A 26522-nucleotide genomic window follows, 5' to 3' on the forward strand; every position below is an offset into this window, starting at 1 on the left:
TAACAACAACGTAACAACAGTTCTACTATTATAGAATTTACTAAAAAGCCAAAAAAATCGATGTAACATTAATGATGTAATTAAAACATGTATGAGACAGTATAGGTAAATTTGTCTAGTTTTATTAAAAATAATATTCACACGAGGTATAAAAGCATTGGAGTTTTCGCTTCGTCTCATTTTCAACATTGCTATTTTCGGTAGATGTAGATTTTAAAGGGCACCCAAGTAAAATGAAAATATTACGAGTAATTTAACACGAGATATAAAAAGATTTGGAGTTTCGTTGCATCTCGTTTTCAACGTTACTGTTTTCGATAAAAAAAAAAGGAAGATTCTGAAGGATAAGTAAAATAATATAATAATAAAAGTAAAATATAAGAAATATTATGAAATAAGATTCAACCGAGACATATTTCTACAAAGAGTTTCCAATTTCTATCTCATCTTATTCGTAACATTACTATTTTTGATACAAGTAATAAGATTTTCAAACGTACTGGACTAAGGTATAAATATTCTATATAATTTCATAAGTATCAGGAGCGTTTCTATATCTCAATTTCACTCTGTCCTCTGCAATTGCTAAAACACCTACAAATACAACAAACATATAAGATACACATAAACCCGGAGATTGTAAGATTAAAAAGAAGAACGCGGCAAATACAAAGTTACAAACAAGAGAAAATTTTCAATCGATATTTGCCGCCAGAAAAAGCTTCCTCACATACAAACAGCCTCGATCCATCAAAAATTTCATTCGACATCGTGATAACACTACCTTCATTCTTCAAAAAACCAGCGAAAGAAGCTCGCCGAACCTTTCCGCCTAAACTCATCTTCGATCGAAAGAAACCGAGAGTTTTCGCAGGAATCAACCCTCGATCGTTATTTTATCACTTCGAAGGGGATCTCGCGATCCTGTAACCGTAAGAAACGAACGAAGAAGAAGCGGCAAGAGGAGCAGCATCAGAAGGAGTGAAAAACTGGAACGTGCTATCCCCCCGTCCCCTCTCAAGTATCGACGATCGAATTTACGAAGCACTACAGACCATTAGTTCCTGCTGAGAGAAAGCTGAGATTAAAGGAGTGGTAAGACGACCAGAAGACGGGGATGCACCGGGGCCGGTTCACTTTAAGTTCGAATACCAAGCCTGTCTATAAACAGTTTGGTGTTCTACCTTACAGTGAGTCGACCGCGGTATCGTCGACGTTCTATAGGAAAAAATAAGAGAGAAAGATAAAGAGAGAGAGAGAGAGAGAGAGAGAATGGGAAGGAAAAAGGGCGAATCGAAGAACGAGAAGCTGGCTGTTACGAAGGGGAAAACGCGTTATCGATGATACGTGTCTAAGTGGACGGATAGTCGACGTTGCACGTGGAAGGAGAAATCCCTGAAACAGGTCAGCCCCAGTAGCGAAGGTTCGATATAGGTCGGATTCGACTGTAAGAAGGACGGATCGGATTGCTTCCTTTAATGATTTCCTGGCCTCCATTTTCCTACTCGCGTTTCCACGTGGTTTGGAAAAATGTTCTGAAAGAGGGGGAGATCGTTTAGATCGATGAAGCTGTTGCTTCGTGATGGATGGAAAAGTTTCTATAGGCTTAATACGAATCGACGTTTTATTTGTGTGATACTTTAATAAAGATTTATTTGCGTACTATCATTGAAAAGAATATGGATATATTAGTCGGAAAAGGGATACTATCTTCTAATTTTAGATTTTTCTTAGATTTTTGTACTAAATTGTCTACTTGTTTTGAGTAGTGTACGAATAAGTATGAGGTGTTTAGAAGGGAGTTAGGGTGTTCAGATTAGAAAAGTTAGCGATATTTATAAGCTGTGTATAAAATACTTGAAGCATATTTTTCAGTTATAAACAATTTACCTTTATAGTAGAAACGTAGTATAGTAGAATCTATTAACTACATTGTTAGAGTGAGAAACAGGAAGCATGAATGAAATCGAGGCGAATTTTCGTGAAATTAAATTGTAACTGGAAAAGTAAGCCTCAAACGACATTTCTTATTCTATAAATTACCACGGAATTATTATTCATTTCTTTACGTGCAACTCAAAAAATATCTGCAACTGAGACTCGAAACGTCCACTTCAAACTGTCGAAAGTTTGAACCCTATTTGATGTCAATGCTAAAAACTCGATTAAGGTTGAGCTTTAGAGCTTCGAGCATTCAAATTTTATACATCACTATAGATAGATAGTATAGATCACAGTAAGCAGATCGACTGTAAAAAGAGGTTGAATTCACTGAAATTTCTGCCGCGTTTCGAGTGTTGTCTCAAAAAAGGAGGGCAACAAACTGAACTGATAATAATATTGAGAAATGAAATTTGCGGAGAAAATGGATTTCGAAGCGTGTGAAGTATCATACTTGCGTGCTGCTGGAATGGTTTTCGGTTTACTTGAGATCTTGAAGAAAGTTACGCTGACGACGTTGAGATTGATTGAAATTTTTGTTATCAAAGAGAAATTTACTTTGGATTAATTTTCTACGACGTGAAATGATACTTTAATCTAAGAAATTATTGCAAAAATTGTTATGAATATTATTATATCATTCTAGATATTATCAATATTTTGTCATTCCTAAAATTAACATTACAATTTACCAAGATCCATATAATATTATTCATAAAATTAATATATACATTTCTAAAAATGATTATCCCCCCCACAGTATTTAGTTTACTCGTCATGTAATAAAAAGGCAATTAAGTTAATCCCAATTTAATCCTAAAAATCCCCAAACGGATTCAACCACTTTACAAACCCCTTCGGCTCAAACTAAATCACGTCATTAAGTAGAATATTAAATATTTCCATAGATGAGTTCTGCAACGAGTTCCCTCACAATCTGGTACCTACACCTGGCTACTGGATCGAGTGCTCTAGACAGCAAATCACTTCTGACACGATCTGGGACGAGAGCGAGAGCGGAGAAGCGACTGACACTGAATTGGCTGAGGTTCAACAAGAGTCGGATACCGACGAAGTGCCCAGGAAGAAGACTACGATCGAGGAACAATGGGAAAAGAATCAAGGATTCGAGCTGACCTCTGTCGAACAAGAAACCTATGAAAAATATTTCTACGGAACTGAACATTGGAATTATTTTGCCAACGACGAAGATCTTGGCCCGGTGATACTAAGTATCAAGCAGGAAACATTGAATAGCCGGGATCAATTCAGAATTCTCGTCAGAGCCATCAGTTACACTGTACACGGGCTAATTCCTGCGAGCTGTGTATTTGCTGACAGGTATTTGGCGATATTTTGTATTTTTTGGAAGCATTTGCGAATAGTTTGCGTAGTTTTAGATTTTTAATTTTTGGCGATATTTACATGACATATTTGTGGTTTTTCGGGTTTCGAAATTCCTGTTTTTAAAAGTCATTCGAAGCACTGGTTTCAGGTTTATCCTGAAGAAATGAGCTAGAAGGGCCATGATAAGTTGAAACAAAGCGCAATGTGTTATTACAAATACGATAAAAATTGCAAATATGTCATATTTTTTAATTGTTAACAGATGCAGTGTTGGATAAAACACTGAAAATATATAAAATAAAATGGAAAGTTTAAAAAGTAAATTATATGGAGAAACGGTAACCACAGTAATATAATGACATGGATTATAAATTATTAAAATTTGAAAAAAAGATAAGTTAAATATCATTGTTAAAATGGAATATGTAAGTGGTTTGATTTATCGTGGACTAGTGTAACCGAATAGATCATTGATATAAGAAAGATTATAAGGATCTAGAAGTCTTTTTAAATAATATCTTGAAAAGTAAATGGATAGGACAATCTGAAACATCATAAATATCGATTAAATATTTCACAAAAAATTGTCAATGTAACTGTAGAATTAATTGGAACCTCTTGAAAATCCCAACTGCAAGAGGAATATTAAATGAAGTAGAAATGAGACAGTTTGGAAAGTTCTATAACGGGAATTAGGCATCAAACAAGTAGTACAAGTCAAACATTTTGCTTACAAGCGTAATATAGACGTATCCAGTGGCACAGTTTAGAGACTAAACAGTGTAAGTAAGCAATAGTAATATCCTAACTCTCACAGGAGCCTTTAATACCGCCTAATTAGGTTAAACTACATGGTAGAATCAAGGTGAAATTAATTCTACTCTTCGAGCTACGTAGAAATAACAAACTAATAGAATACACAAGCTTCGACTTGGACAAATCCTTCTTTTATCAAAATTTATCGTAACTACGCTATTTGATTGATCAGAAACATAATCCCATTCTTTCACTAAAATTATAAACAATTGAATAATATTAACAAATTTTAATTGTTTTCGCTTCTTCCATTTTTCTTTTATTTTCTCTTCACTTCATATCTGACGTGATTATAATAATATAAAAAAATAATTATAAAGTTATAAAAAATATTTTTGTCACGATGTTTTTGAAAACATTTCAGATTTATTTAAATATTTTCATATTTATAAAATATATGCATACAGGGTAAGACCGAAAGTATTATATATGTGGGTGAAAGGTGATTCCTGAAAATAGATTGAAAGTGTAAAATAAAATTTGATCATGCAAGGTTTAATTTTCATGAAAATAGATTTTTAGGTAGCCGGATAAAATAAAGTACGCTTGATAAAATTCTCCTTTATGCTTCTTCAGTTTAATAACTCATAAAAGTCGCGTAAGTGTTATATATAGAAACAATAAGCATTATAATGTCCTTCGACAAATCCTATTTTCACAAATATATTTTCTCGCAAAATCAAACTCGAGCAAAAAAATATTATTCTACGCTTTTAATTCAATTGCGCATACATGAATTACATATAACACTATACTCTTGAAGATTTTTAAGATATATTACATTTGACCCAGCGCGAAAACCGCGAAATGTTGTTTGTAGTGTAAATAGCACTTAACTCTATCTCTACGAAGAGTACATGTACACTTTTAAAAATCATTTGCTAAAAGCGATATACATTCTGTGTAAACTGAAGTCATTTTTATTCATGATATAAAATACAAAAATAAACTTCTTTTCCCTTAAAATATTATAGAAAAGTAGAACAGCTTTGAAACTTTAATTTCGAATAATAATTGCAAGTAAGACGGACTAAAAGTAGTCGCACTAAATTAAATTTGGTATAAGAAGAACATTCCCTGTATTTATTATGCTTGTCACCGTTTAGAATCTCTAAATTTTAGTAAAGCAACTTCCCGTCTATATTCCAAAAACCGCTTTCGACTCTTAACTTCACGTAACGAAAGAGTTAAATGTCGGTAGAATTCAATTAAAGACCATTCTTCTCGTAAAACGAACATTCACGAGTTTCTCATTTCTCACAGGTACAATCGCGAGGAAGTGGTCCGCAGCTTAGGCAAAGAGGTGAACGTGAATCCGCCATTAACGTTAGGTCAATTACCTGACACTCAGGATGAGCTGCTGAAGCTGGATCAGGTGTTCATAAAATCGGAGTTGAAAGTCGGCGTACTGTACGTTCAAGAGGACCAGCGTACCGAGGAGGAGATATTGGACAATCACCAGAATTCGCCGCTTTTCGACGAATTTCTACAAATTCTCGGTGATAAAATTCGTCTGAAGGGTTTCGATAAGTACAAGGGCGGCTTGGATACGATTCACGACCTGACTGGATTGTACTCTGTGTACACGAATTGGCGAGGCATCGAGATCATGTACCACGTGTCCACATTCCTACCTAATGAGAAGCACGACGTGCAAAGGGTAAAATAAATTTTTTGTCGTTGTTGACACGTTTACCACCGACAGCGTTTTAATCAATCTTTTCTTATCTTGCCTGAATTAAATAGCTAATTTGAAGTCTAATAAATTAATCGGAATGTCTTGGCTCTAAATTTTATTATACATTATTTTACTATTTATTAGTTATTATTGGACTGCTTAGTTATTATTATTCGGAAGATTTGAAAATGTAAAATCGCATAAAATGTAATAATATGAGAAAACATATAAACTATGCAAAATATAATGACTTTTATAGTATTTGGTAAGTAAAACAATTTTCAATTCTTTCAACTTTTAGACAATTTTTTAACCGCGTATAAGATTGTAAGAAAACTACAAGAATACTCTGATGATAGAGTTCGCAAATATTACTGTGGCGTAATAACTAATTTTCCATATAGATGGAGGACAATCATAAGTAACAATAGATATTAGGTACATTGAAGACTAATTAAACTCGGCTTTGTAACACATATCGCGTTACACGCATAGCAAGGATTATAATTCCAATTCAATAAAGGCAGATAGCATTCAGAATTTTGGTTGAATGAAATTCTCAGTTTCAAGTCCTCAAATTGAGAATTATTCATTGTTTAATTATTGACCTATTTATTTATTTATTATTTATTTATTAATTATTTATTAATTATTTATTTATTAATTATTTATTAATTATTTATTTATCTATTTATTATTGACTTATTGACGTAATTATCAATTTAGAACTATGTATAATATGTGATTCATGATGTATATGATACAATTTCTGTATATAACATTACGTATATATCAATATTATATTATTTGACATGATATTAAACTATGTGCAGTTAATACTTATTACTATGAAAGCAATCATAAACAACAGAAATATTCAAAATTCAACTTCAAAAGTAAATAGGAATTTTTAATTTTTCAGAAATAAAATAACATATTATTGTTAGAAAAAAGAGTTAATTGAAAGTTAATTAAAAAGAATTAGTTCAAACAATGCTGTTTTCATGAACTTTGATTGTATGAATAATGATAATTACAGGCTAATAGTTACTTATATTATAATTATATTAAAAGAGATTGTATTGTTTAGGTACAAAAAAAACGACACATCGGTAACGACATAGTGTGTGTCGTGTTCTTGGAAGCAGACAAGACTCCGTTTAATCCAGCCTGTATGAAGTCCCATTTTCTCTACACGTTCATTCTAGTTCGAGTTAGTCCACGAATAAAAAGGAAAGTCACCAGATATGAAGTATCGGTTGCCACTAGGGACGAGGTTGGAGCATACAAACCCTATCTTTGGGAACAAAATGTTTTTAAAAAGGGTAATAATACATAATATATGAATCTTTAAATATTCTAATTGGACACACTGTGAGCTTAAATTCAACATTTGTTTGTTATATAACTTGTAATCAGAGTCTAAAAAATGAAAGACTTTTTATTATTCAACTAGAAAATTGATTAAAATTCTGTTATTAATTTGAAAATATATTCAAAGTTTATTAGAGAACATTTGTATTGTTGTGAAAAATGCAAGAATTATTTTAAAAGGAAAGAAGAGAATCGGGAAAAGATTAGAAAAGGAATAGTTTGATTTCAAAATGAACCATCTAAAACGCAAGGTAGTAACTTGGAAATAAAACTAGCTCTTACTACTTTGAAGAAAGTTATCGGTGAGATGTAAAAGCAAATTTAACGATCTCTCGATGCAACAGGTCCCATGTTCCGCGAGTGGTTATTGACGAAAATTGTGAACGGAGAGCGAGCAAGTTATTCTGCACCAAAATTCGCGAAGATGCAAGAAAGAACGAGAACTCAGATGTTGGAAGATATCGTGGCCAACTTGGCTAATCATGCAGAAACCGGGCAGATTCCGAAACCATACAGGTGAACGAACATGAACGACAACGACCACAAAGAAATTAATTATATTTTAATTAAAATATTTTATTGTATTTAAAAAGAATAAACGAATCAATGAGAACGAAATTTAATACTTTAGACGCGGTTCATGGAGACCAATTGGCCATATGAGACCATCTTCCCCACTTTTGGATTCTGTCAGAGATCAATTCGAAGATCACGATCAACTTGCCAAAGACTTCACTAAAGTATTTTTGAACAATGAAGAGAATACCACGTTAAATACGAACCTGTTTGATGTTTGTTTCCTGGTACATGGACCACAGAAGCAGAAAGTCCGATTCTTTGGCGTCAGAGCGATTTTGGCAGTTAGGAGCAGGTGATTAGTCAAAAAATTGATTTACGTTTTCGGGTAATTCAGAAAATAAAGAATAAAGAATGCAATCGTGCTTCAATCTTGATGGAAGTGAACGTTAATTTTGTTAAAAATATCTTTAATATAGTATTATAATAATTATTAATTTCGTTAAACAAATCCAGCAACAAAAAATTGAACTATGAACAAATTGACATTGGTAAGAAGTAAAAATTACTAACTTATTTGATTTCTTTAGAGTATTCCAAGAGATGTTGTATGGTATTCAAGCGGGTTTCGGAAGTCCACAAGTGCCGGTTGCTGAATTACTTGCCAGACCGGTACCAACCTTGTTGAGCCCACAGAAGCCACGAAGTTCTAACTTCCTTCAAGTTCCTGATGTCGAAAGTCCAAGGTTCGTATCTTGTGAATTATTTCTGTTAATCAGGATTATGCATTTTTTATCTTCAAGAGTCCAGTTTATATTCAATACGTGAATCAAAAAACATAAATAAAATCTATCATTGTTTGAGTGATTTCATGATATAATCCACGCAATATATGATGTATTAACCCATTCTTCGCTAATGATAAAACGATTGTAATAGTTTATTTTTGTGTGATTGTAATAGTAACTTTTTTCATTTTATTATTAATATTTTTTATTTTATTATTCTTAATATTAATACGATGTTTCGTTTATAACCGTCTATATTGTATTTTGTGAATCAAAATAATGGCTTATTTTATTGTTCGTCAGTATTTTATTCGCAACTTCCTTTCCGTGTTAAAAATATTTAAAATATTATCTTCTCCCGTATCTCTTTAATTAGAATCCTTTTTGTAGCTGTAGTAATTAAAAATCTGAAACGAAGATTGCAGGAGAAGAACATGATGTAAGTATGATTCACATTTTTGTGTCTTGCTTAAAGGCGAATTTTTAAAGCAGAACTCGCACATTTAAAATAAAGCAAATCTTGTGAATTCATCGACCATCTTTATATTAAGTTCCTTTCTGAATGAATCACAAAAATCTAAAAAAAAGAAAGAAAAATGGATTTATAAAGTTTATTTCCTGGAATCTTCGAATATCAACCTAAAGAACTTGTCTTTTCAGTTAAAAAGCACTTATTACTTGCACGAGAACAAATGTGTGCCAATCTAAATGTAATCGTTCTTAGTTTCAAAAAATTTCATTTTTCAGTCCAATTAATTGCATAATTAGTCCGTAAAATGGGTTAATACAAATGAAGCGAAACAAGATGCATAAACGATATAACTGGATTTATTTAGCGATTAAAAAAGCCGGGAGATTAACGGTGAGAGATTGAACTTGCCTTTGGTGTCGTTGTCGAATGATAGTATATATACATATCTATATATTATATATTATATATCGTACATATTTAATCGTAATTATGTGTATTTTTTACGGCACTTCCATGTCTCCTATCCTCACATACACACACATGAACACGTACACCTACAGAACATACACACAGCACCGCATGTTGATTATGAGTATTATTCACTTTCTTATTCGCTATATCTTTCTATTGTATTTGAATGATTAACTGTGTAGTATGTTTTACTATTCGAAACCAATCGATAAAAGAATAAAGAACAAAAAAAAAAAAAACAAAAGCACTGCAAGAGTAACTCGAAGTATCACACCAGTCACGCTAATTATTATTATATCTATCTTATCAGCTTCGGTCGAGATCGACGTATCGATTTTTCCCTTATTTTTTCCTTTATTTTATATCTTCCTGTGTTCTTGCGGCTGCTCTGTATGTCTTCTATCGAATTCTCGGTTCCTTTTTTTTCCAATCTAAACACTGACACTTTGTTTCCGAATTCTATTCGATTTGGTAATTTGGCTATCGGCATGCAGTGAACTTAAGTCGTCGTGTCTCGTGAACAATTTTTCTCCTCGAGTAACTGTAACAGCAAGCTCTGATTATCTCGCCTTTACTTCGGTATTTCTATATTCGCATTCACGTTTCCAATTTTTCCGATTTTGCGAACGAAGGAGACGAGCTTTCGTCGTTGTCTCGTATTGTTCGTTTTTTTCCTTATTGCTATTATTCGATGCATTCAAGAACTGTAAGATCTACTTGAAAAATCCGTCATCACCGATTTCCTTTTTATCGATTTCAATCTTCCTTTCTACTTTCCCTGCTGTCCTCTCTCCTTGATCAAAGATTCTTCTTCGAGAAGAATTTCCTCTCCGTACCCTGAGGTGCCGCTCTGCGGTTTCTGTGAGATACTGGCTCTGACTTGTTTAGACCTAAAAGCGTGCCCTCGTCACCGATGATGAAGCGAGCGTTCTCGAGGCTCGGCACGATCACGGCAGGCTGGGGACGGAGCATTAAGAAACACGGAAGCGGAAACACGCTGCAAAGCGAGGATCGGAAACGTTGGGCTAGTTCGCAGGATTGCAGCAGTACGTATATTATTGACTCTGTTAGACGACTAAATATCGTGCTTCGTTTATGGTTTTATACGTTTGGAAAGACTAACTGTAAGAAAGATATTGTTAACGGAAAACGTAATTGGCGAAGTTGTAAAAGTTATTATCAGGTACTAAATTTTATGCATATTTCGAGAGACTAAACAACGATTTCAGGCATGTAGGTGAAGGAAGATACGGAAGTCAATTTAGCCTATTCAGGATGATGTGATGTCAACGAAGAATTATTTTGATATATGCTTTTGTTGTATATTTAAAAAGTTTGTGTATAGGATAGCGCGTTTGAGAAATATTTATTATGATTCTAATATTTGAATGTCTGTATAGATATTAAATATTATAAATACCTAATTTAAGTAAATTTTATATTAATTAATTATATTGGCTCAAAGACTTGTTTAATCTAAGATACAAGGTAATACATGTTTCTATAAGACAGGTAGAGTCTTAACTGTTTAATTATGTCGTTACATTTCTTCCATCAATAATATACACGGTAAAATTAATTGTTAATAGATATAGAAGTATTAGATATGTATATCGGATGCGTAGAAATATTGGATTTGAATACGTGTATGTAAGAATTTTTGTTTCTGTGATTCATTGTAAATTTTCAATTTAAAATTTTAGATAAAGAAGCGAAGGAAAAGGAGAAGGCAGCTCAACAGTTGGCGGTACCCAGACTCAGCGTATGTGCGGATGCGCAGAAAGTTGATAGAGCAAAATTGGCACAAACGGAGGTAAATTTAATTAATTCGTAGTAACAATATTATTATTAATGATGTTCTATTACTGATATATTTAAACACTGAAAAATACACTATTCACGGTTATAACACAGTATGCTTATTTTTATTCCTGGCAAATGTTAATTTATTATATTTTCAATAACATTTCCTATTTTATCGTAAAACTTCTGTATCTAACTTTATTATTCCATTCTTCTCTTGTTTCTTCAAGTTAATGATTTATTTACACATTATATTTGATACAGAATTTCTTCAACAGGTAAAGAAACCAACCACACGTTACACCAATGTCAATTGTTATCATTATATTCCAATCGTCCAATTTATTTTCAATTTATTTTTTCTTCCTCCGTATATTTTATTTATTCAATGTTAATAACAAGATGCTCATCCTCTTACACTCTATATATCAGTATCAACATTCACCAATTAATATTTACAAGACTGTCTTTTAACACCTACCACACATGTAACACACATTCCATACAACACTCAAGAGAAACAAATAGAAAAGAAGTTACATACTTAAAATGTACTTTAACGTTAAAAAATTAAAAACGAAAAGAAAAAAAAAGCTACAAGATTTTTAAATGAAATCACTCTAAAGACAGAGAAAGATACGCCCTGTAATCCACAATTTGTTTTAATTCGATGTCTCAATCCGTTTATGAGGTGCGAGGCTTCAAAGTATTGCGTATAGAACGTGCAGAAAGCTGAATGGCGATTGAAATTCTTAGAAACGTCGTGACCCACTTTTTTCCAAGAATTACGTATGTCGCGAGTAGTAGTAATAGTAGTAGTAGTAGTAGTAGTAGTGGCGTAAAAAAAGCTGTGACTCAGCGTCCGTCACTGACCATTCGCACGTGCCACATGTGCGGTAGGTCAGCGAAGGCGTGCGAGTGAAAGAACCGAGTATGCGAATAAGATAGCAATAGCGAAATACTGGAAATTACGCTTTACTCTGAACGAGCATATCTTCGAAACGGGAAATCGTATCGAAATGAGACAAAAATCATTTTAAAGGATAAGATTTTAAGCTTCTAATAGTGTTAATTATAACAGTTTACTTCTGGTATGTACAGATATATTATATAATGAGATTTGGAAGGAACTTTTTTCATTAATTTGATATTAATGTTATCGGTATTCTTTGATATTACAAGTACATGTTTAACAATGCTATGATAAGCCTGTGATTGGTGCTTCTGAAGCAGAAATATTGTGAAAATTAAATGGAAGAAGAAATTGGAATTTTTTTAGAAGATAAATTCATCAAACTTAATAGAGAAGAGTAGGTATAATAATAGGATGAGTTGATAGAGGAGGAGAAATTAGCTTAATAGTGCAAAAAAGATTAGAATCTATATTTTCATTCACTGTAAAGTAACAAGAGGTAGAAGTAAACAATACATTCCATATTTCTCAAGATATTTGTCTCTGGAGATTAGAATGGAACAGCTTGCACAAATAACTTTTTTAAACTACATGATAGACTAAACGATAAAAGTTGCTCCAAATAAAAGGCAAACATCTCCATATATCGCTAATTTTTTTTTTTTTTTTATCATATAGTTCAATATCATCGAATTCGACCCGAAGACGTTCAAGATTCTGCTCAACTACCTACAGACAGGTTCTTGTCCACTGACATGCAGCAACATACCAGGCCTGATCTGTGCAGCGGAGCACTATGATCTGCCAGAGCTTCTACAGGCGTGTTTCCATCACGCGAAACAATTTTTACGAATTGAAATTGTCTGCGTGATGCTGTGCGCGTTGGAAAACTACTGCTGGCGTTACACGTCTGCCTCGGAGCTAGTTAATATGATCCTCGCGTTCATCGAGACCAGAGCGTACCAGTTGTTCCAGAATCCTGATTTTCTCACATTAAGTGAGTCTATGGTTCAAATGATCATGTGCAGAGGTCTGGAAGTTGGCGAAATTAAGAAATTCGAGGCGATGCTCGAGTGGGCGAAGAATAGGATTAAAGACAGGAAATCGACCAAAGTAGACCCGAAAGTTGAGTTCAAGTGTATTATGGAGAGGCTCAGTAGAGACTTGAAGTTGTATAGAATAACGCCTCAAGAACTTATTAGGGTAAGTCTCATAGAAAATGTTTTTAACTCTTTCACAATGTAATACGAGAGAATCTTGAGCAAGCTATCGAACATGGTACTATAAGAAAAAATTCAAACTAACAACTATTTTTAAGTCTCTCTTTATAAGTAATTTAACAAATCCACATTAATAAAATATAACAATAAAACTAATTTCTTCAACGGATCTTTCAGATTGTCTTGCCATCCAAAGCAATCAGAAACGAGAGAATCCTGGAAACTCTGATGTACCAAGCAAACTCTGGCATCTACAGGAACGTCGACAGCTATTTGGAAGCTTACCAGAAAAAGGTGCAAAATCAGGAGAGTTTCGACTGTGGCATGTAAAAGACTATTGCACATTGTGTACCAATTCCAAGCAACCCTTAACCTTCACCCTTATAAAAATGGAAATAACAACTCGTACCTGAGGAGAGTAAACTCTAAATAGTAGTTCGCCAATAAATGAGGGTGATCTTTCCAAGATTTTAGTCAAGAATTGTGTCGATCATGAACTTTGCTAGTTACTCGTAGAACTGTTCCTTAATTAAAAGCGAGAAAAAATTCAATGATTAACATGCGTTAAAAACAACAATAAATTATCTGCGACAGTTAATTATTTTTCTGGGAGATTCTCGAAATTGTTTCATCGAATAGTCAACTATTAACATGATCAAAATCACGCATAGAAAGTGTAGATGTTAATCGATGGAAATAATTTCAAAAATTGGAAAAATTGAATAATGTGAAAAGTAGTGAATCTAAGTTGTGACAGATTTACGATCGCTTTTCTATTACAAAATCTTGTTTTAGAAAGAAACATCTTGTTCTAGGAAGAAGATTGAAATGCACGATCTATACAATAGGAAGGGAAGTAATTATTTTCCTGGAAAAATCGTCAGGAAAGTAATAGGCTTCGATACTACGCAAAGGAAGCTTAAGATGAGAGAAAAAGGGATGAGAAAATGGATTGTGAAAGTTCGTTGATTAAACGAGAAGATGGACTCCTAGTTTCAGTCATTATCAATCAACGGGAAGCAAGGGAAAATGCACAAATTTCATATTGTATAAGAATAAGACAAAATGAAGGACGTTGAAAGTAACTTGGTGACGACATTGTTTCAAATGAAAAAGAAAACAGAATAAAATAGAAAGAAGAAAGATTCTTCAAAAAGAAGGGAAAGCGCCAGAGGTTGAAAGAAAGACGGCAATACCATGCCGATTATGACAATCTGTATCATAAAAAGAAAAATACAAACCAAAAAGAAAACTCGAAGACAGAGAAACGCTATTGATAATACGATATACATTATATAAACGTAACGATTAATTATTTGGTAAGCTTGAGTGAATTTAATTGTATGTATACATGCATAAACATGTGTGTGTATATATGTACGTATTAAGAATGACATTAATGATAACAATAATACTAATAAATAATTATAAGAGAAATAATAATAGTAATAACAACAAGAAAAAGATAAATACATAAATAAATATGACGTTGATGTTGAGTGTGAAATATAAATGGAAATGAAGAATAAGGAGCAAACTGAAACAGCAAAAGTATTCGAAGTCTGTTCTGTTTTCTATCGTAGTTTTTGTATCTTCAATACTCTAAGGCAGATATTCTAAAATTCACAGGAACAGGCTAGGAAGGAAAGAAATATAAAAATAAACGATTGTCTTGACAAAGATTTCTCTTTTCTTTTTTTCTTTATTCTAAATATCGATGTAAAAGCAAAATTTCTTTTAGTATATACAAACCAAGGAATAAAATTTGGTGTGTCCATTAATTTATAGCTCTCGCACAGTATGTGATAATAAAAGATCCCATCATCAGTCATTTTTTCGTAAACAAAAATCGTTCGATAATTTAGCCTGGCCTGGTTCCCAAGTTCCATTGACTGCATTTTCACGAGAAAAATCGAAAAGAGGAAAAAAAAGAGAAAAAAGGAGAGTACACATACACACATGAACACGAAGAAAAAGAAGAAACAAACGCGTGGTTTTATAATACACGCGGAAGAGGCTGATTTTCGTCCCCCTGACTCTGTCCCCGTTTCGCTTTCGCTCTCGCTTCTCGATTGTCCTCGACGCAACTTCTCTCGTAGGTTCCAAGAAGAAGAGATATTTTTTACACACTCGTCGACGATTTAATGCCGTTTTCGATCCCTCCCTCGTGTGTATTCTGTTTGTTATACGCAAATGTAACGTCGAGACACAATTGTTTAAGAGACGGAGAAAAAGAACAAAAGAAAACTAACAAAAAAAAAAAAGGAAAAATAAAAAGGGAAAAAGGTGCAAAAAAAACATTCATCGATTCCCAGATATGGGGATCGTCCAACTGTTAAGTGTCTTATTGTTCAGGCAAGCGGCTGGACGAAAGTAGATCTTTTCTTCGCGTCGTCTCGCAGGTGAAACGAGACTATCGCTTGTAGAATACAAATCGACGCACCCTCGACACTGTAATCACATAAAATATGGTACATTTAAAATGACATAATGAAATGTGGATATGGATTCGATATGGATTTGAATTATTCGATCTAACACGTGGTAGAAAGATGGCCCTTTGTAATATTTTTACAGAATACTAGAGAAAACAAGAAGGTACAAATACCATATGTGACGTGCAGTGTACGAGCAGAGTCGTGAGACAGACTGTGTGTATGTGTGTGCGTATGTGTGTGTGTATGTATGTATGTATATGTGAAAGAGAGTGTTAATAATTAAAATAAACTAACTAAATATGCAAACCGTACGTATAGCTGTAAAACAAGCTAAATAAAGAAAAGAATGAAAAAACGAGAAAAAAAAGATACATATATGTACGTAAAGAAACACGTCTCGTAAACGTGAACGTTTTTAAAGAAAATCGTATGGATGATCCGTGGACGATCCCTGGACGATGATCTGTCGCGATTCGCGCGTTTACATTTGATCGCGGCAATTAGATTTCGCGATCTTGGCCGTAAAAATTAACGTGCTATCTATTGGACGTCATTAAATTCTTTCCGACAGTTACGAAAACAAAAATGTTATATGGAAATATAAAAATGCAAAGGAAGTTTGAAACTGATGAATTCCTTTCTTTTCGATCGGTCGCTGAAAAACAGGTAGAAAAAATTAATTACGTAACATAAGGTGTAAGAAGAACGAAAATGCTCTGATATGTGATCTTATTAAACTGAACTGTTCAGATAATTTTACGTTATTTATATTTTCTTACTAATTATAAATGAAACAAATCATCGCTTTCTACTAAATTTAAATAACAATTAAAACCGCAGACTTCTTTTGCGAAGTTATAGATTTGTCAATTCGCGGCAACATAACAAATTAATCAGACAAAATACGTTATTCATCGAAAATACGGATTATTGTGAGTTTAGCGATGATCTGGAATAACGTAGCGTCACGTAAGCGCTCCGTTTGCCAAATAAATGTAATACTACTATAAATGTCGCTATAAATGAATAATACCTATGTACCGTAATTTAGCATAAATCTCGGGCAGCTGTGTGATACTGCTTGATCCGTGATTTATCACTGATAGTCGTAAACGTTCTACTACGTGATATACAATTAATCGCTGGTCGATATACGTGAAACGTTATACATATATGTATATAATACGAGACTTGCAGTGCGTCGCTGGTCGATACAATTGGAACGCTGCATGTTAAGCCATACTCGACGTTCAAGAAAAGTGCAACAATTTGTGATTCATAGTTCTTTGTTCATTACGTGGAATAACGCGATTCACAGATCATTGTTAATGAAACGAACGTTAAAGAAAACATTCCATAGATAGCGTGTTAGTAATGTATATGATAGCGTATAGTAATGTGTCACATATTTCGAGATTTCGTGTAAATTATGACAAGATCATCGTCTAAACTTCTAAACGTCACTGTGCTCTCACGTTGTCGTTCATCTTCGTAAGTGCGAACTATGGCGGACTTTCTGCGACACGTTATGTCCACGAAAAATATAGAAATTTGAGAAATTTCATTTAACGTATTGAGTTGGATTATATAGATAAGAAATATAAGAAATTGTTGTTGAAGAGAATATTTGCAGAAACATTTGTGAAAGAACCGTGGACTGCGTGTCGTTGGAGATTCTGTGGCATATGTGTGTGTAAGCGTAGATGTTTTAGTGTGTGATCGGAGCGTAATTGATCGCAGCAATGATTCATTAATTGCTTCTGGTGGTTTGAGAAACACCAGAGGGCTCATTTGTCACGATGTGATGGAAACCTCGGGGCGTAATTGACGCAGACTCGCGAAAAAGCGGTCTAAACGTTCACGATATTTTATATGGAACACTTTTACGCTTACAATTTAATATATTCCTTTTCCAGTTCTTCTTATCGAATTTAAAGTAAAGAACGAAACTTTTTAAAACTAGAAATTTTCTCATTTTAGCCAGATACAAATTTACCTTGAAATCCACTATTATTTATATCATATTCTTACGACAAATAAACTTATAAAATTAAGTAGTTTATTGTTTAAAAAATTGGACACTATCTATCTAGGTAAGGAAAATTACAGCGAGTCAGCGGTAAGATTACGCTTCCGTATGCCCACAATTTCTGCGATCCGATATGCGTGCACTGATGTACAAAGCGAATAGTTTACCCGCGCTCGATGACAGTCCAGTTGCGTTGTTCCGATGCAAACCGCGAGATAAAGGCAGAAAAGAGAGGCGAGACCAGAAAATTAGGAAGACCAGAAACGGCAACAAAAATGGGAACGAAACAGGATACCTCGTAACAGGCTCGATAGACGAAGAGGAACTGATTAGCAAAAACAAAAGTATTTTCATCGAAAGCGATTCTGTCCAGCCATTGCCAACTACTGTTCAACTGTAGATGTATTCATACAAAAAAAAAAAAAAAATACAAAAAGAGAGAAGCAAAAGGGAAGAGAGGATTATCTTGGACAAAAGAGAAAAAAATACAAAGTATGAATGAAGGAAAAACTATATATATATATTCGTATATAAATATATATAATATATATACATATATGGCGTACACACACGCGCACACGTAACACATACACACACATGCACGATTAATGCAACACAGAAAGACGAGAATTATCGTGTGACAAAGATACCAAGAACCGCTACGTGGCCAGATCGCGGCGAGTATCGAATATGTCGCACTTTGAATTTGAATTTCAAGTATCTTGAAGAATTCTCGATTACGAGGCGCGTAATCGACAACGAAGATGGTTGTTGTTTGTAATGATACAACGCTTATCGAGTATCCTTACGCGAGAATATATCGTAACAAGGACTGCATGCCGCGACGCGGTGATATTTTATCCCTTTTGCACTTGAACAAGACTTCGCATCAAGATGGAATGGAAATCACAGATTTCCAGATGTAAGACTGTGTTTTTATATTATACATATCAATTTTATGACATTTTTTAAGACTCGAAAGGAAATTCTGTTGCAATTGCATACAGTTCCGCCAGTTTCACTAGCAGTGATATATTTTGTTTCTCATTTGAATTTATTTTGCGGGAGGTGAGAATGTTGTATCAGCTTCTACTCGAAGTTATCTATCCTAAGTTATAGAAAATGTTGTTTCGAGATAAATATCTTTAAGAATAACTTGTTTTCAAATTAACTATAATTTAATATAAGAAAGTAAAAAAGCCAACCGATTTAATAGATTTTTGAAGCCGCATTAAGTTGTTGTAGAATTTATATCTACGAATTTTAAATCGTATTGTATATTCTGCGAGAAGAACTTTTATATCGAAGATATCTTCTCTTGGAAATTCTTGTTACTCGTGGATTATATTTAATCACTACCAGAAATTCAAGAAAAATTAAAAGTCTTTTACGACAATGAGATGTATCAAGAACAAGGTTGAGAAGTATACAATTTGATACTATAAAATACAATCATATCGAAACGTTACATACTCCGTTTCTATTTTGTTGAATTTTGAATTTTGTTAAATGTTATTTAGAAAAAAGAAACATATAGAACATACGTAAATATCACTAGATAATTAAATAATGGATTACACAGGGTTAATTAAATTTTAATGCTTTCGTTTAACGATTCAATCTATCTTTTCCCGTACATACGTATAAACAAAGAGTTGCAATATTTACAATACACGAAAGTGCAAAAGGGTTAAGTATTTCCCGACCACTATCAATGTTCTCATTGTCATCGTTCTAACGCTAATCACTGTTAAAAGATATTCACTGTCCATTTTTATCGACGACTCTCGTCGACATCGGACTCTCATTGTCATTGTTGTTGTTGTTATTGTTGTTATAAATCTATCCGCCAATTTCTACATCTATATACGATCACTGGTCCTGAACACTGAGTCGAACGAAGATTAACCGAGTGCTCGAGTACACGAAAATATCCTCAAAAGAATAATTTAAATACCTATCCGTCTGTTTAGAGATCTTTACTTTCCAAAAAAGTCACTAAATATCAAATATTAAATATCCCAACATTTTAAAATTATAATCATCCTAACAAATATTCAAATTACATGACTTCGATCTCGAAGTAACTATTTAATCCTTTCGCTACTGTAATTTCAAAATTGAAATCACTTTTAGTATAAAAGTCAAAGAATTAAAATGGCTTATTCCTGAAAGAAACTCTATTAAAAGAATTTTCATTTATGAGTGCATAGAGTAATGTGCTTTACAGATTTCTCTATCTATAATAATCATATAATCATAATATTTTCAAACGAAAAATTTATCTTCATTTACAATTTAATAACTGGTGGTATACGTACATAAAGCATTTGTAGCGAAAGGATTACACTAATCAATTGATCGACCAAACCAAGAAACACCGACAACCAATTCATAGTTTCTCATTTCTTTATTTCAATATTCCAATCGTGTTACATATTCGTCGAGTAGGTATTATTCAAACTCATATTTTCTTCCTCTCTTTTTTAAATTGTAATACTCACAATTTTACAGGTCCAGTAAAAATAGCGTTCTCGGGGTATCCGAGTCCTCGCCTAATGTTCATCAAGTGTTTCTCAAGTACCCGGATACTCTCGTTGTGTCTGCGGAACACGAATACAATCAACAGACACTGATAATGATTCGGTATGCGTGTTTTATGTATGCGTGTAATTATATATATATATATATATTATTATATATGTGTGTGTTTCATGAATGTGAAGAAGAAACAATGAAAAAAAAAAAAAGGAGTTTCGTCATGCGTTTATGATCGGTATTATGCGTTTATCGTTCGGATAAGATATAATATATCTATAGAAAGTCGAGTCGGTATTTTAATATATCGTAAGAGGCTCCGATCGCTTCGACGCAAATTCGTCATTTTATTCGTTTCTAACAATCACCGGGAACGGTTTTCGTTTGTTCGCTAGGCTCGAATATTATAATACTGCTTCGTGGGCGAGTCAGCAATATCATTCGGATTCCTGTCCTCTGCATACCCGCAATTCGTCGTATCCAGACGTATCGCTGTGTTCGCGTTTATTTGCGGATATACTTCGTATTCTCGTGTGGAAGAGAAAAAAGGTAATCAATCATGTATCTTTTCGAGAATATATGAAAAATACATACACACACGAGCGCGCGTACGCGCGTACACACACACACATACACACACGAGGATCCGAATAATATTTGCGGTCCTAAATTCGTACTGTTCGCCTAGTTATATGCGTGTTGTAATACGTAGACATACATCGTGCACATTAACGTTCACAAGATTCCTCTCCTTTTTTTTTTCCATCCTATTGCTGACAATGCGCGAAAAACCTATTAGCAAATTTTTGTAAATTGGCGAATGTTCGGGACTCGCTGTGTGTCACGTTGTCGCGTGGTGTTACGAATACAAAGGCAACTGAAATTATGATAAAAAAGTTTATTGTATATGAAGCTACTGTGATGTTACTGTTGAATATAAAAAAAATATATATATACATAAAAAAGATGCTGTATTTAAAAATTGTACCTGGTGTGTGTTTTCTTATTTACACCTTCTTGCGATTCTGTGTATCTGTGTTAATTGTGGAATAATTATAGAAAGATGAGAAGGTGGAAATGAAAGAGATTGTAAAGTGAAAAAATTGGAACATACTTCCTTTTTCTACTTTTCTTTCGTTTCACCTGCTCTAACTAATGGCATCGATCGACGCTATCAAAAATACACACTTTCAGAGAAAAATACTTTTTATTTCGCAGTTCATAGGTAACTCTTCGTTTTGGTAGAATAATCTCGAATCGGATTCAGACGGATAATTTACGCTCGAGCGTTTTCAACTTGATCAAACACAGCCGTTTATAATACAATGAGGAATGAAAACTCGTGTGTTTTTGTTCAATGCGATGCGATTATGAATGAATCCGATTTCTTTAAATGGATCTCTATTTTTCTCCCACCTTTCCTATTATTTTTCATTTATTTATTTATTTGTTTTCTTAACGACAGATTATCGATTACCATCCGTCCGTAATACGAGCACACGCAAATTTGAATATCGCCTAATACTTGTTTTAAAGGTGTGTGCACAATTGTGCGAATATTCGTATGCATACAACTTTTGCATTGTACCAATCAGTTTCACTGAGTTTCAATATGGTCACATACGCGAGCTTCGTCGCTTTACTTGAAGCTTCGAAATACTATAATTACATATATATATTCTTTTGTTTTAAAACTAGATATCGCTTTCGTATTTTAGCAGTGAATGAGGTGCACATTATAAAAACAGATTTATTTACAATTCTACAAGACCGATTTATATCCCTGTACAAGTCGTTGATTCGCAAATATGTATGCAAATGTTTTAAAAAATCCTAGTCACCATATTAAAACATTGCTTCTGACTCTAGATGTAAGCCAGTACATTATTTAACAGATACTTTTTTCTTATCACATAAAATATTCGGTAAACATGGTTGTTCGGTATACTGCGTAACCGTGATACGCATGCAAACGTAAAAATTATTATTACTTCTGTGTTCTTTTTCGTTTTCATTTTGTCATTTTTAATCATTGCAGTCACGTGCAAAGCTTGACAGTCTTATTAAAAAACACAGACCATTATGGTCGGGTATGTTATATACAGTTTTTGTATCTACACTGAATAAATGATACAATGGTCACGCTTTCAGGGGATTCTGAAAATCACTTAGAGATGAATTAACACAATATTATTGTCGATTTTGAATGTCACTTCACCATTTTGCCCTAACACTCCAGTCTTTTGGTGTCCAATGAAGACACTTAGGATCTATCCTGATTTGCCTCTTTTCCATTGCAGCTGCGTGTTGCTCGATAATCTCCCTGTGAATAAACATGTTTTGTCAGTGACATATTGGAAGAAATCCTCTGTATTTGCAAAGAAGCGAAATATCTATACAAACGGTCTGCACGACCCGTTTTTTTTTTCCTAACGACGCATTGACTATTTAGCCAATTACCTATTCAATGTAACAATATATTGTCCTTTGTAGTAATTAATGAGATTCAAGTTCTGAAGCGTCGATATCACATCTTCTTTCTTAATCGAGGTCAGCTCACATATTTCACTTATCGTAATCTGAGGCTTCTCATTTTCTACTAATGGCTTTATATTCAACAGAATATCCAATATGGTGTGTGCCCAGTAACTTCTATAAGACAGCAATCCCAAATCTGACAAAGGTTTTTCGGGTGAACCTGTTTTACCTTCGAATTTGGATAGCTCGTATGAGAATTCTATCAGTAATTTTCCATAGCCCCTTCTTTGATAGGGTGGTAGTGTAAGAATGCAAGCTACGTTATGATCCTCAGTCGATTCTTTCTCTTTTGAGAAATAACCAACTATATGGAATCCTCTACTGTCAAAATCTGTCATTACATAAAACAAGAAAGGATCCGTATCATAGTAAAGCGTTTTATGATCCAAAAATAATTTTGCTAGTAGACAAAGATTTTGTGCATAATTTTTGTTCTTTCGGCCGTCAATCTCGAAAAATGATATTGAGCCTTTTCTATATATCTCATTACCAGGCGGATGTCTCAAATTACATTTTGCTAAATGTCGCTCCAGACATTTTCGACTTTTTCTATACTTCAGGCAGAATTCACAGATATATATACATGGTAGGTTTACCATTTCTTGTGGATAAGGGCTAAAATACCAGGGTCTTATTCTGTGACGACCTAGTTCTATTAGTTCTACATTTTTCATTCTAGTAACTATATCATCGTGGTGATGCGCAACCAATGATCCAGTTGGCCTTGGGCCAGGTGTCTGTGGTGGGCCATCCTGAGAATCCTCATTTTCTATAAATGTTGCCTTTCTCTTTCTAGACATTTTTTTTTGTAATGCAGCTTGTAAAACTGCAGAACCATTAACTGGTTCGTTACTAAGGCTGCTAGGACTAGGAGGCCTACTGGGTGCTTGTTTTTTGGGGGTTGCTGCACCAGTTCCTGGTGTGGTTCCATCTCGACGAGGGTATTGGACCTTCCGGGTGTCCAAACAATCTTCCGTAACCCATTCATCTAATCGTTTATTGACTAAAATATTGCACATTTAGTTAAATGGTTGTCTACGTACATACATACAACAGCTCTCTTCTTAATTCCCGTTATACTTACAATCTACATAGTGAACATAATAACACTTGACACCATGTACGTCTTTAACACTGATGATTTCAGCAAGAGCTGTGGATGACAAAAGGACAGTTTTGATAAACTCTCATTATTACACCTAAATAAATGGAGACATAATGCACTCCTGAAGAAACAATAAAAGACCGAATGTACACAATCTGTTACTGTCTGAGATACCTAAACATAACCTAAAAGTTGAAATAAACATAATGTATGGTAAATGAACGCCAATATTTTATTAAATACATTTCTTATATTCGGGATATGATTTTAACGACATTAATCAATAGAAATATCCATGTGTCTATGAAATGGTTCAATAATGCGAACCAATGACACGCTTTCTAAATGATCTTTATTGTATAAAACGTCATACATGATTTAGAGAAAAAGATCACGATTTTCTCAAAACAGATCATCATATGACTAAAGAACAAGAATACAAATAGATATTTTACTCACGCCAATCATCCGTCCCGTGCATTCTGACTGGTAAACGACAGCCTTCCACCAATGAATTCTGAAAGTAAGGTTAAGACCTTATAACATTCAAATATTCGTAATTACCGACTTCACACTAAGAAAATATTAACGTTATCGTGTTTAGTAGATCGTAATATTTACCACTGAGTCGCATATTGTTTCGCGCTCGTCGTGTTCTTCAATCATTTTAATCACAATTGAAGAAACTTTCTACCGAATACGATTTTGTTTTGAAGTACTCACGACACTAGCGCGAGCGCTCCTCCATCGGCTTCGCACATAAGAAGAACTAAGTTCAAATCATTTCCCGCACTATCGAAACATTTCAATCGAAATATCTCCGTCGAATATCGAAATATTTATGATGCCCGCGAAATTCGTTCTAAACTCAAAGCACTACAAAATTAGTCGCTCTATTTATTTCATTACTTTTCATTAAAATAGTAACACGATATAATAGTGTATACAATAATAAAGAAATTATTATATAATTATTATACACGTATCACTATGTAAAATTATAGTAGATATTAATATAAATTATAATATAAATTATTAATTTTTCAGAAAAAACACTTCTAATAATACCATAATGTAGCACAGACAGCAATGTAGAATATATTAGCGTAGTCTGTTTTGACAAAAATTTGACTCTTATACTCTTTTGCTATTCCAACAAAGATGTCATATTAAATTTATATCCAAAATGTAAATACCTCAAGTTTTGACAAATTCAAAATTAGATACGAAAACTAAGGGGTGTAAAGTATAATTTATTAATATCTGAGAGGGAGGTAAAAGGGAAGTATAATGGAAACTCGTACTCGTGAGTGACATCAAATAAAATCCCCTTTAATAATATGATGGGTCGTCGAGGTGCATATGCGACGTAATTAAGTAAGAATAATTCAAAGGAAGATACGGAGGTGAGTAGCGGGGTTACAACGATACATCACGAAAGATGCTCGCACTTGCACGCAATTAATTCTGAAATGCATATCATTTGGAAACAGGTGAATTTAGAGTAACGCCGCACCGTTTCGCGCGTGTATTTCATACGAGTCTCTTTCGGCTGGCGTCTTCGTCGTTGCTTTTAAGGTTTGTAACGTAAAGCTATTTTAGTCACTCGAGACAATTTGAGGTGACATCTTATTCTACTCCGTCCGCTGTAAAATAGTAATATCTATACGTAGACACGGTAAGTTCCTTCCCACGTTCTCTGTCTATCCCTCTGAGGCATAAATTTCGTATAAAATATTCCCAGCATGAAAATATTCTCTTCCCTGGTGAAGTGACATCTTATTCTATTCAATTCAGCGCACAAAACAATCCAGCGCCCGCGAGATTACGTAAATACCCTTTCCGTGTATCCGGCCACTAATGCGAAGTCATACTTGAAACATCGTTGAAATTTCCGATGTTACTTACCAAGCCACCACCTTTATTTCGATGACGTTATTTATACCGACTAATTACGGGCAATAAAGTCGACGTCTGTGAGGCTAATCGGGTTTCAAATAGACTCTCACTCGTTGTTCCAATATGTAGTGTTAAGGAATTACAGAATTTTTATATTATAACCATTTTATTGCCTTCTTTTTTAAAAGAAAATTCTTAATACATAAAAATGGTCGGTGATTATATTCTTTTTTCATATGTCAAAAATGATAAATTAATATACCTTAATTATTAAAAAATTCATAATCCAAATTTTTCTTCAAATTCCTTGAAACATCCTGGATACTTAAATTATAACTTCTAATTCAACAACGTCCTTATATGTATACATTTTTCCAAAACCGAGTATCAGCATCTTATCTATAATCAATTTATATTTAAATTTCCATCCAATCACATCTCGTTGAAACATACTGTATATCTAAAATAGAAACTCTAAGGTACATTATCTAAAGCACAAACTACACAGGTACATTACCATTCGCAATTCTCAAGACACTCAGTAGATCAGTTTCAAAATTGAGCAAAAAAAGAAAATTAAGCACACAACAAAAACATCAAGAAATAATATTTTTTTGATAAAAAGAAAACGTATAT

General features: G+C 33.6%; 2 protein-coding genes across 8 annotated transcripts in view; one reads left to right on the plus strand and one right to left on the minus strand.

Annotated features, from left to right (window-relative positions):
• Positions 1-21331, plus strand: part of rsh (Rap GTPase activating protein radish) — a 155892-nt gene extending 134561 nt beyond the window's left edge. For 4 of the 7 annotated variants that reach the window (XM_033332935.2, XM_033332931.2, XM_033332926.2 and 1 more), the window contains 10 exons: positions 2850-3282; positions 5368-5764; positions 6873-7107; positions 7501-7672; positions 7788-8027; positions 8263-8418; positions 10292-10449; positions 11107-11216; positions 12798-13322; positions 13517-21331. In XM_033332935.2, coding sequence (XP_033188826.1) covers positions 2850-3282; positions 5368-5764; positions 6873-7107; positions 7501-7672; positions 7788-8027; positions 8263-8418; positions 10292-10449; positions 11107-11216; positions 12798-13322; positions 13517-13669 — 2579 coding nt within the window. In that variant the 3' untranslated portion in view covers positions 13670-21331. The remainder of the gene's footprint in view (positions 1-2849; positions 3283-5367; positions 5765-6872; positions 7108-7500; positions 7673-7787; positions 8028-8262; positions 8419-10291; positions 10450-11106; positions 11217-12797; positions 13323-13516) is intronic. The other 3 variants (XM_076618472.1, XM_076618473.1, XM_076618471.1) reach the window with 3 other exon arrangements.
• Positions 21332-22080: 749 nt separating this feature from the next.
• On the minus strand, positions 22081-24734 carry Tip60 (Histone acetyltransferase Tip60). Its single transcript, XM_033332939.2, has 5 exons — positions 24609-24734; positions 24447-24504; positions 23967-24035; positions 22805-23885; positions 22081-22667 (listed from the first exon to the last, which is right to left on the minus strand). The coding sequence occupies exons 1-5, from the start codon at positions 24651-24653 to the stop codon at positions 22559-22561; spliced, it is 1362 nt and encodes a 453-aa protein (XP_033188830.1). The 5' UTR covers positions 24654-24734; the 3' UTR covers positions 22081-22558.
• Positions 24735-26522: the final 1788 nt, after the last annotated feature.

The sequence above is a fragment of the Bombus vancouverensis genome, chromosome 5 (genome assembly GCF_051014615.1).
Source record: "Bombus vancouverensis nearcticus chromosome 5, iyBomVanc1_principal, whole genome shotgun sequence".
NCBI classification, from domain to species: domain Eukaryota; kingdom Metazoa; phylum Arthropoda; class Insecta; order Hymenoptera; family Apidae; genus Bombus; species Bombus vancouverensis.